Source organism: Malania oleifera, chromosome 2, assembly GCF_029873635.1.
Source record: "Malania oleifera isolate guangnan ecotype guangnan chromosome 2, ASM2987363v1, whole genome shotgun sequence".
NCBI classification, from domain to species: domain Eukaryota; kingdom Viridiplantae; phylum Streptophyta; class Magnoliopsida; order Santalales; family Ximeniaceae; genus Malania; species Malania oleifera.
Window position 1 is genome coordinate 113,878,698 of NC_080418.1, and position 12,514 is coordinate 113,891,211.

Below are 12,514 nucleotides of genomic sequence, written 5' to 3' on the forward strand. Positions count from 1 at the left end.
CCGCCCTAAAAAGGGACATACTTGTGTAACTCATACATAATAGGAATGTAAATGTTGTGAAAAAACATAAACATTCATCGAGATTTCTAATAGACATATACCAGAGTTTACTTTTGTATCCTCAAACACATTTATGCCGACTTAGAACATATCCTAATAATACAACCCCAGAAGAGATATTCAAACTAAGTTCAATATACACATAAACCACTTACATATGCTACAACCAAAAACAATTCTCCAAGTCCCTTAAGCAACTAGGACCGACGTCCTGATGGACCTGAAAACAAAGGTTATATAATGGGGTGAGACACCTCTCAGTAAGGAAGAAAGTGTTACAACAGTGTGTGACCACATATGCACATTTGAATAAAACTCATATATATATATATATATGTAAAACATTTCTTCACAATATTGCAATATATAAGATTTATTTGCACATTCTAGTATTTAAATAATGCTTATGAATATTAGAACAACTACCAGCTTGTCATAACATGTTTTTCCTATTTACCCTGTGGCACGGGTTGTGCACTAATATCTCCAACAATGCCCTATTCGTGCAGGCATTTGTCAAGTATCTAGTATATAGTCTGACTGCCCCCATCTAGTCTATTATTTCGCCAGTGGTTTCATTACTCCTGCTAGTCGACTATCTATGTACCCACACTGATTTAAATGTGTGGTTGTACTGTACCCTTCCAGCTGAGGAATTCCCTACCATTGGGAGTATCTTTCACCTCCATTAATGAAGTTTTTTCAACTTCTCACATTGGAGTATCTTTCAACCCCTTTTTCTAGAGTATCTTTCAACCCCCATTTTTTTCTTGGTCGACCAGATGGTCAAATTATTGACTCATGGGGTTTCGGTCAACTGGAGTTTTTTGAACTGCAATTTTTCGGTCAACCAGGACCTTGGTCAACTGTTGACCTAGGTCTATTTCGGTGAACCAGGGCAAAATGAATTGCCTTGGCCGGTCGATCGAAAGTGCACAATGTGTGCATTTCGGTCCTGTTATGCATCACACAAACCCTAATCAAGTGTCTATCAAACATAGGTGCAAATTTGTGTGTCTTATGGTCATTTATGTCCGATTTTGAAGACACCGAAAAAGTTCGGTGTCGGTTGACCAAAGGGTAAACCCTAAGGTCATTCTAAGGTCACTTTTAGTTCATATTTTGGTTTGAGCTTACATAATAAACCATGCATGTGTCGTGTGTGCTTATTACAAACCAAATGTCCTAATTACTATTGCAGACCAATTTCACCACTGAATATATATATTACAACTAAAAAACATGAACTAGTCTTCAAGCCTTAAGCTTTCACGTGCTATCAATGTATTTGCTAATATAGACCTACACATGAGCTAAATATTCATTAAATACATAAGTATTTGTCATTATCAAAACCGGGCGTGACCTATAAGGTCAACAGTAAACTATTTTCTTCCTTACTGAGAGGTGTCTCATCTCGACATATGTTAAATCTTTTCAGGTTATCCAGGTGATCGATGTTAGGTAGCTCTAGGGCGGGGTAGTTTTGTGAGTGAAATTGGAACAAACCTATTTAGTTTTATGTTTCTTTATATTTTATCCATGTTTGTAAACTAAAGTACATGACCATATGTTATGAATCTATTGATGTTTAAATTTAGAACTCTAGTATATTTTGTTCGAGGTTATTTTATTATTATTTTCTGCTGCGTTATTGGTATCAGGGACGTGTGTTGATCTCTTAACACTCTGGGCCCCACGTGACGGGTCTAGGGCGTTATAGTATGAGTCAGCTAGAGCTTTTTTTCTTTTTTTAATGAAAAGAAGGCGGCACCTCCATTTATTTTTTAATATACCCTCACTTTCGGCGGGGGAATACATTGGTTACAAGATAAAACAAAAGGGAGAGTATAGAAAAACCCTCCTAAAAAACCAACACCAGCAACCAACCAAACTAGGTCAACAAGACTAAACATAACTAACAAAGAAGATAAGAAAAGAAACACAACCAAAATCAAAACAAAATACACCAAACGAAACTCTAGAGATGAACTACTGACGAACGGAAATGAGACCCCACCTATCCATCCGAAGAATACCTTTCAGATAACATGGTAGAAGGTGTTATTCTTCGTAAATTACATTGATTCCCATTTCTCCTTTTTTAGCAAGAAAATCAGTCTCACTATTGCCTTCCCTATATTGATGCATCACCATGACGTTCAGTCCTTCTAGCTCCACCACGAGCTTCTCCCAAAATTCCCAAAGATACCACAAAGTACATTTACCTTTCTAAAGTCAATCAACTACAATTCGCAAATCACTTTCAATAATCACATTAAAATAATGCAAACGTTTATACAAACGAATTCTTTCCCTGATTGCTTTTAGTTCCGCACTATTATTCGTACCATTGCCAAAATACCTTGAAAAAACCACTTTTACCATGCCATGACAATCCAGAATAATTCCTCCACCTCCTGAAGTACCCGAATTGCCCCTATAACTCCCATCATAATTAAGTTTGATCCACCCTACTGGAGGTTTAACCAAAGAAATAATTTTTCCAGGCCTGTCACAAACTTTGTGATGCTTAATATGAAACTTATTCAAAATCTTAATGTTTGACTTCTTTAGTTTTTTAAAAGAATTGGTGCTCTTAGCTATAAAACTAACCCAGAATTGAACATTTCTCCATATCTGATATGCACTTTGATAAACTCCTTCCATTCTCGCTTTACATCTTCGATTCAAGAGGCACCACGTAATCAAATATGGAATCAACCCGATTAAAATACATTTAATAGACGATTTTTGAGCATAGTGAAACCAATTTGCCATTTTATTTTTCTAGGGAAGGGATCATTAGAAAGGAATCCCCAACGCCACACTAGCCTAACGCCAAACCTCTAAAGCCACCTCACCTAAAGAAAAAATATGATCAATGTTTTCTTGGCTTCTCTGAACGCAGTAATCACAAGACGAAGCCATTAATATTCCTTTGGCCTGAATTCTATCATCTACCGCCAAACATCTAAACCAAGCTCTCCATAAACACATTGAGATTCTTCTGGGTAATAAAGAATGCCAAAACAAGTCATTCCACACAAAATTATCACTTCTTCTCCTCACTGCCTTCCAAGCCGTTTTTGGTAGAAAAATTACCGTCAAGGGCAGGTTTCTAGACAAAAATATCCTGCCAACTTTTACCCGCCGGCACCTGGTGCAAAATTTCCCTTATTTTGTTGGCACCAACCAATTCCAGAACTAAATCAGAGTTCCAATTATTATTTAGCCAGCAATCCTTAATACGCAGTTTCTTATTCAAAATATCCTCAGTGCTCACAGATAACGGGCCTAATGATAGCCACCTATCGAACCAAAAAGAAGAGTTCCCACCTCTCACCAAAATTTTAACATTATCCATAACTTCTGGAATGGTAATCATAATTGATTTCCAGAACTGAGAGTCATTTGGTCTTCCCTTCCTTATTAATAAATGATCATTCTTACAATATTTAGCCCTGAAAAAACTTGCCCACAAGTTGTTAGAAATGAGCAATCTAAAGGCAAATTTCATGAGAAGAGATTTCCAAACTTCTTTAAGATCTCTTAGGCCCAGGCCCCATTTCAAGGTAGGTTTGCAAATTTTCCCCTAAGAGCGCCAATGAATCTTCCTTTTATCTTTCACCTCTCCCCATAAAAAATTAGAAAGAAGAGAGTTAATGTGAGAAAAAGTGACTTGCGTAACCTTAATAACAGACATCAAATGAATAGGCATGCTAGACAACACATGTCTTAATAAAATCAATCTTTCACCTTGCGAGAGTAACTTAGATTTTCACCCTGCAATTTTTTTCCTAATCTTCTCCACAAGAGGCTCCAATGTCCTAGAAGTCAATTTTCCAAACACTAAAGGCGCACCCAAATATGTAACTGGGAATTTACCTTCCATGAAATCCATGATTCTCAATAAACCACGCTTTCGAGCAGGAGTGATGTATTTCGAAAGGAATAACGCTGACTTTGTCTCACTGATTTTTTGACCCGACCACTTCTCATACATTTTCAGAGCGTAAACTAAATTTCTAATAGACCTCTTCCCACCATTTGCAAAAATAAGAATATAGGATTCCAATTTTGTTGGTTGTACAATTACCTAAAGAAGTAAAAACTAGAGGGAAGGAAAGTAAGATTATGTTTCACAATCCACATTGGACTAAGTAGATGGATCAGTGACTATTAATTTAATTAGCAACCAAAGTGGCTAATCTACAATAATTTTTGAACATCTTCTAGCGCTGCCTTTTATGAAGCAACCCTATAGTGATTTTTATAAAAACTTAGCAATTGCAAAGGATACTAAAAGTCACTCCAATGGAAAACACAAATGAGGGAAAATTTCACTATACCAAATTAACTTATGCTAAATAAACATGATGAATATCGTGTCATTTACGGATAATATTTTTTTGTAGCTGTGTTAAATAATCATGTTCAAAATACGAGCTTATACTTTGTTAGATGCATTGAAATCATGATAAATTTTTTTTTTTTTGAATATTGATAATAATTCTATAAGAATGCTTTCTGGAGTTGATGTTGTAGTTGTTTTATTAGTGGATTAGTCAATGATGATACTTGGGAAATGCACAGATCCAACTTCTTTATTAAGCTTATGCTTACATTTATATGCGTGGTAAGAAAAATATATGTTTCAAATAGAAGGAAGAAAAGAAAATGAAGAAGGAAAAAGACTAGGTTCCATAAAAAAAACTTGATTCTACAAGCTAACAACGTAACAAATCATGCAACAATTCTTGCATGTAATTGTGTAAATACGTAATAATATATTTAAAGAAAAACACCCTTATCCTATTTCGGTAGAAAAAAACCAGCCACCCCTTCGTGACCATCACTCAGTCATATTGGTTTACAGAATTATAGGAGCCGAGTTGTATGGCCCAATGCACGACCACAAAGAAGAGCATTCTTTGGGATGGGAAATTCGTCTCTCCATGAATTGGCAGGGGAATACACACGAAGATAGAACTGCTGACCCAGGTATTGGCGCGCCCAGTTCTCAGACCTTACATTCCACATTCCCACATTGTCAAGAGGCATGTAAATTGCAGTCCATGAGTTGGGATACACCTGCACTCGCATTGAATACAGCAACAGAATCAGAAACACACTTCTTTTTTTTTTCCCCTTATAATCTCGATAAACGCAAGGATTTCCCATTATAGATGAGCATGGCTGCAAACTGTCCATGATAGGGAATAGCTTTGCATTTAGGATTTAACAGCTGCTTGATAGATGAAACCAATGTATAAATACACTTTATGGGTCGTTATTTTGGAATTTGTGTGGAATATGAGAATTTTTTGTCGATTAATCCATTGATTTTCTGAAATATGTACAATGTAACTGCATAAACAAATAAGTTTAGGCTGACTCGATGTACCTGAACCGTGCAGCGTGATACTGTGTCCCTTAGGTTGTAATTTAGTCTGCTGGCAGAAGTCCACTGCCCTCCATCCATCCTGATCATATCACATTGTACATAATTTTAGAACTAAGCAAACAAATATCTCCCTCTCACAGAACAAGGGAATTGCAAATTCAATTCCATCAAGCTTTTCCTTCGTTGGATATGTTATGGCGCCATTTAAAAGAGTACTAATATCAGTTGATGAATTCAGGCGAGCTATGAAGAAAATAAGGAGCCAGAAGAACTTACCCAACAACAAAGAAGTTATGACCATCAATGTGCCATGACTGCACCGTGCTTTCTGAGTTCTCAAACACAATCTCAACATAAGCTCGGAAATCAGCAGACATGACAGACGTCTGGAGGTATGTGCCGCCACCAGTGGGGCTGTCTGGGATGCTTCCGAGGGAGAAAACTCCCGGGATCTTGAAGTTGTCAGCAAGTTTAAGCGGTGTGTCAGCTGGGATGAAGGACACACTATTAACAGCATACCTCTGCTTCTCGTTGATCACTGGAGCACTGTTTGCAAGCCTAATTGTGCGAGTTGTGTTAATCATTCCATAATGGTAGGAGCCTTGGGGATTAGGTCTTGGTCCACTTGCTGTCTGATTCCGCCTGGTTTAGAATATAGTATTGACAGAATACATAAGACACAATGGGAAATGTCCAAGGAAATACAATTATGAGGTTAGTTTACCAAGAGACGCAATAAATAATAGGAAATACCTGATTGATCGGGCCTGTTCCACAGACCAGTCAATCTCAATTGTTGGCCCACCAGGGGGAGGACCAGACACTTTTCCTGCAGAGTTACTGTAATGCAGAATGGAGGTTGTCGTGAGGACTTGGGACGTGAAACGCGTAGAAATGACAATATAGTAATCTTCAGGGGGTTGGTCAGCTGTGACCAAAACAGAGTAAGACTGCCCCAGATGAATGTCAAGAGAAGAGTAGGTGTTCTGAAGGGTGTGAGTTCCCTCCACCTCCACCAACAGCATCTTGTGTCCTTGGATTCTGAAATTGATTGATGTTGTAAGGCCAACATTTGATATCCGAAACCTGCAAGTCTTACCTGCCCAACAAGTTCCACAGAAAAACAAATTATACACAACATCAACACCTTAAATATGAAAATTTTCCAAAGTTCAAAATGTCAATCATTATCAGTTACCTTGATCAACTGTGAATGTATACCCGTTTGATCCACGACCATTGATAAGAAGCCCATCTGGGAAGGGAAGATCATGTCCATTGTCTAAAATTGCCTTCAAATCCTGTCAAAGCCATTGGTACATGTATATTATTCATACGTCAAACAGTGCTAAAGAATATGTACACCTTTCATTTTTTCTTTTTCACCAAGTAATATAAGAAATTGGGATTAAAAAAGGGTGTCCCGAGGCCATAAGGCTCTCCGCTTCGCGAGAGTAAGGGGAGGGTTGTCACAATGTACGCAACCTTACCCCTAATTTTATGTAGAGAGAATGTTTCTTTGGACTCGAACCCATGACCAACCAGTCACAAAGGAGCAACCTTACTGTTGATCCAAGGTCTGCCCTCTATATAACAATCCGGGATGGGTAAATAGAAATTGTTCTAAGCAGGCTGCTTACAGTGTGATTTTGCTTGAACCAATCACCGGCCAATATGGTGTAATCTCCAGCAGGAGGAGGGAATGGGACAGGAATTACTGAGCGGCTAGCAATTTTGATGCCACCGTAACCTCCTGCAGCCTTGTGAAAGGCAAGAGAAGGAAAGTAGAAGTAGCTACCAATTTGATCCTTGACTTGGAGAACGTAAGTGAAATTCTTCCCTGGTGGGATTGGACAGTTAGTTCCATAGACTCCATCCTGCCATGAGTTCCTTCTCTGCTGTATCCCATTCCTGTCAACATTCAAGTGATTAAACCATCAGCCTGACCATTGATTGATTGCAAAACTAATAATTCACATCCCCTTCACACTTTAATAGTTTTTGCTACGTGATAAACACAATCAATACAAAACTTATGAATGCAAAAACTAATGTGTACATGCTAGCCAAACAGATTTTGCTTATACTATCCATCCACTTGACCAATTATTAATCTTAAGCTCAGAAGGACTTCTCTGTTTGTGAGAAAAGGTTAAACTAGGTCCATCCAGCATAACAATAACCAAATTGGCACTGTTTCATTTTCTCATGCAAATCTGGAGAAGGAATATGCACAATTAAATTCTATATGGTCTGGTCCAAATGGAGAAACAAAATGAAATTTTCCATTCCAGGAATTTTAGCCATGTTATGCTTATAATAATGCTGAGGGAAAAAGAAGAAGCAGAATTTCAGTCATGTTGCATAAAAATTCCAATAATAGAGAAGATAGTTTTAGGATATTTTGATTGATATTAATTATATATTATTTTTTTGGAATTTTGAAATCATTTTCCTTGCTTTTAAGGGTCACAATCAATTCTGGTTTTTGCTTTCAAAATGAGTGAAGTGCTCTCATTGTTGAACATGGTCCCAACTGACATATGTTGAAGGATAAAAACCACTCATGAGTTACATTAATCAGCTCAGCTGAAACATTCAGCACACAAGACTCCAGAACATCTTTACATTGCAATTAGGAGCATGGATTTTGATTATTTGATTTGGAATTGTTGATTTGGATGAAGAGCAAGTTATGCTTGTTAGACTACCACTTTACTTAAAAGCTTAAACTACTAGGTTGTGAGTCAACAATGTATATCAAGCTTTAACACTCCCCCACACCTGCAGCCTGACAGCATGTGGAGAGATAAACACATAATAAATTTTTAAATACCATAGAATAAATGCAGGCGATGAGATTAGAACCCAGAGCTTCCTAGTAACCAGCTTTGATACCATGTTAGACTACTACTTTACCTAAAAGCTTAAGCTATTAAATTGTGGACAACAATGTATATCAAGTTTTAACAAAGCCAAACAAAATTTTACTACATCCAGTCCAAATCCGTACAACAGCAAATCCAAGAACCAATTTCATGTTCCCAAACAAAGCATTAGTATTTTCTAATCTAAATGGGCCTCATCTACATTAAGGGTAAATTGGCCATCTCAATTTAGGGGCTTTGAGTGGGGCCACATCACCTGCCAAGTAATGAATGGCCAGACCTAATGCCCCAATAGCTTGGAAACCCAACTCCTTTCAACCATACTAATGTCATAAGTCCTAAATAGGCATCATTGTTGGAGCCATTAAATTTGATTTCTCCTCTTCCTCGTCCACCTTTCTTCCTTTAATGTTACTACTTATTAAATGTAAAAAGAATGTGATGCTAGACCCTGACCATATGAAAGAAGCCATGCAGAATCGCAGATTGTTGTTCAACTTCAACTTCAACTTCGACTTCAACCCCAACAGGCTCGTATTTGAGGGAGGGTGACCATTCTAGGACCCTCATCTAACCTCATCAAAAGACTTGAGCTTGTTGGTTGAGTGGTCCTTCAATTAGAAGGACCAATTTCAAATTAAGTAGTGTATGCCTAATGGTTAAAGCTTGCAGTCTTTTTCTTAAGTTAAAAATGTTGCTGTCAAAACAATGAAAAAGACTAGCGCAGAACGGGGAATCGCTTACGAACTACAACACACCTGTCTTATTCTATTAGCATTTTTCAAGCAAGCGAACCACATGTATCCACATTTTGCATTTGCGGCAGCCGTATTATCTTCCCGGTGAGTCCCACTTGCATGAAAAATGCTAAAATGAAAAAAGCAAAGTCCATTGATGCATAGTAAATGTTAGGCTTTCCTGTGCGAGTTTTCTCCAGAAGAACATGGTTTCAGGTGCCCTTCTTTCCCCACTGTTCGATGATTTGGGCATGTGACATGCTGCCGGTTTATCCATATTGGGAGCCCTAAATTGGGATGGCCAAGTGACTCCCTAATTTACTACCGGCCTCAATTCCACAATAATAATGTTACTATTAACGAGAAAACAGTCCCGTTATGAACTATTTCGCTCATAATCACCAAAACCATGTCACTCCAAAGAAATTTTCTTGCATTCTTATCATAAGAATATATGTATTGAACAACCCATAATACACAAAAAAATGTGGGGATCGATGGAGCTATATAGGTAGGCACATAGATCTAAGTAACTGAGCACATCCAAGGACTATGGCACTTCATTCTCCACAACAGAAAGTGCCTTTTAATGATGAATGAACTATACAAAAAAAAAACTCCCAACTAAGAACTGCATCGGTAAAACGGCATTTCATAATCTAAAAAGAAACACGAAGAAAGATGATAACCGCAGTGTCTTAGGAATTTCATGAGAAAGAGTACTAACCAAGAGAGGAGAAAAGGTTCGTCCAAGCTGTTGAAAACACTGATAATCAAGTTATCATTGGTTACCGACTCAATCTGAGGCCCGGGAAACTGTCCATTTATCAATATCCCCTGCCATTTTCCACACAAATACTTCATGCAATGATTCTGAACTCCACTTTTCTTTTCTGCTAAGCCAAACAGTGGAAAAAGGAAAAAAGAAAAAGCAACTGAAATGTACCTGTTGCTTAACCCCCAGCGGGTATATGTCACCGTAAGTAACATTCCATGTATAAAACCTATAAGGGTCTTCCCCACTGATGCAGGCCACCAGTAAGAATTCCAGCAGGAGCCAACACATGCTCTTGCAACTCCCCGTTTGTGTCATTTTCATCTTCTTCTTCCAAAAAATCCTGAAGAGTAGTGTAGTATTTCTGAACTGAAAAATGGAAAGAATGCGACTCTCAACTCTGAGGTGCAAGTGGAAATATACTGAACAAAAAAATAAGAAAAGAGAAGCGTTATTATATCCCTCCCTTTTTCTGGCTTCTTGGAGCTTTGGTTCTTCACTTCTTTTTAAACAGCTTTAGTTATGGCTGGGAGCCTTTATCCCTGTAGCGTGGAGTGTAGTGATCTACTGTCAGGGAAGTCGGTGCTGGAAAGAGACAAAGGATGCGCAGAGGGTAGATAGATCTGGCTTATGGAATGGGCCCTTCTTTGTAATATAATTAAGAATACGCTGCAAAACCCAACCCATCCCAAGGCATGAGCTGTACTGTACAGCTTTCATCAGGAATTCATACTAAGGCCGCCCTTGGTCCACACGGAATGCATGACTCACTCGGTTGGATGCCATTTATGTGATTAACTTACCCAAACTAAATACGTATCTTAAACCCTTTATTTAGTAATTATATAATATATACCTATTTGTTACAAAAGATATAGAAAAATAAATAGAAATGAGATAGAAATTTTAAGTGGTTTAACTACGCATAGATATAGAAAAATAAATAAAAATGAGATAGAAATTTTAAGTGGTTTAACTACGCATACTCCACGGTCGGATGAGATAAAAAACTTTATTATTTTGAGAGGAATTATAAGATGATTTGGAAATAATATTGTACAAAATAACTCTCTTCTTTCTATCTCTCATCTTCCCTAATCCTTTCTATATGCTACTTACTTTAAGCATGCAATATGTATTCAAGCATTCAATATGTATTCAATTGAAAAGGGGAGGGTGCCCTTTTATAGGGCAGTAAGGATAGATAAGTATTTATTGTGGGTGAACAACGAAGGGGGGAAGATGGGACGACATTCATATCTTTCATAACACTCCCCCTTGGATGACTTCTTTGTTAAAATCTTTAAGATGTCTTATTTCAATGAGATGAACCAATTTCATGAATGTTGAAGTAGCAAAGTTTTGGTGAACAAATTTGTTAGATTATCACTTGATCGGATATGCTAAACATTTATATCATCATTCTTCTAGAGTTCATGTGTATAGGAGAATTTTGGAGAGATATGCTTTGTTATGCCACCTTTTTATATATCCTCCTCTTAATTGAGTTATACATGCATCGTTGTCTTCATATAAAACTGTTGGAATATCCTTGATTGATTGAAGACCACAATTTGCTTAAATACGAGAAATCATTGATCTGAGTCGCACGCATTTTCTACTAGTTTAATGGATAACTAGTATTTTAGAATGATTGGAGGATGTTACTGTAATCGTTTGCTTGACTGATTTCCAAGATATAATAGTTTTTCTGTAAAGAAATACAAATCCAGTTTGAGATTTAGCATTGTGAGGATCACAGAGATATCCAGCATTTACACATCCTACTAGTTAAGATTTGGAATCAAATGAGTAGAACTGACCCGAATCAGATGTACCTTTCAAATAGCGTAGAATATGCTTAATTCCATTCTAGTGTCGCTTAGTAGGAGCAGAACTATATCTTACTAGTAGATTTACAAATAAAATGCAATTTCGGGTCTTGTATGATTGACCAAATACATTAAAGAGCTGATAGCACTTAAATATGATACTTTCGGAACAAGTAATTCCTCCCCCTCATTATGATGTCGAAATGGATCCTTCTTAACATTAAGTGATCGCACCATTATTGGAGATCCCAAAAGATGAATGTTGTCCATGTAGAATTGCCTTAACACCTTTTTGGTATATTTAGATTGATGAACAAGAATTTCGCCATTTACATGTTCAATCTGTAGGCCAAGACAATATTTTGTTTTTCCTAAATCTTTCATTTCGAATTCCGCCATTAAATAATTAGCAACTTTAGTGAGCTCTTCAGGAGTCCTAATTAAATTCAAATCATCAACATAAATAACAATTATAGTAAATTAGGATTCTGATCTTCTAATAAAAATGCATTGACAAATTGGATCATTAATGAATCCTTCTTTCACAAGTTACTCACTTAATTGGTTGCACCACATGCGTCCAGATTGCTCTAATCCTTATAAAGAATGTTAGAGTTTAATTAAATACACATTTCTGGGTTTTGCTTTAGGCAATTTTTCCTTCAAGAATTTTCATATAAATTTCATTATCCAACGATCCATGTAGGTATGCTGTTACTATGTCCATAAAATGCATGCTCAGTCATTCAGCGACTGTTAGCCCAATTAAGAATCTGAAAGTGATTCCAGATATGTAAGATATGTAAGATACAACA

General features: G+C 37.1%; 1 protein-coding gene across 1 annotated transcript; it reads right to left on the reverse strand.

Annotated features, from left to right (window-relative positions):
• Positions 1 to 4,741: 4,741 nt before the first annotated feature.
• Positions 4,742 to 10,569, reverse strand: LOC131148475 (L-ascorbate oxidase homolog). Its single transcript, XM_058098171.1, has 8 exons — positions 10,039 to 10,569; positions 9,820 to 9,929; positions 7,108 to 7,378; positions 6,666 to 6,768; positions 6,221 to 6,566; positions 5,744 to 6,109; positions 5,468 to 5,546; positions 4,742 to 5,154 (listed from the first exon to the last, which is right to left on the reverse strand). The coding sequence occupies exons 1-8, from the start codon at positions 10,189 to 10,191 to the stop codon at positions 4,942 to 4,944; spliced, it is 1,641 nt and encodes a 546-aa protein (XP_057954154.1). The 5' UTR covers positions 10,192 to 10,569; the 3' UTR covers positions 4,742 to 4,941.
• Positions 10,570 to 12,514: the final 1,945 nt, after the last annotated feature.

Bases quoted from the DNA above. Each gene is read 5' to 3' on its own strand.
- LOC131148475 (XM_058098171.1), bottom strand. From the start codon at position 10,191: ATGAAAATGACACAAACGGGGAGTTGCAAGAGCATGTGTTGGCTCCTG. The intron at 6,769-7,107 runs GTAAGCAGCCTG...TGGCTTTGACAG, and splicing joins GGTTCAAGCAAAATCACACT to GATTTGAAGGCAATTTTAGA. The intron at 6,567-6,665 runs GTAACTGATAAT...CTTGTTGGGCAG, and splicing joins TACATTCACAGTTGATCAAG to GTAAGACTTGCAGGTTTCGG.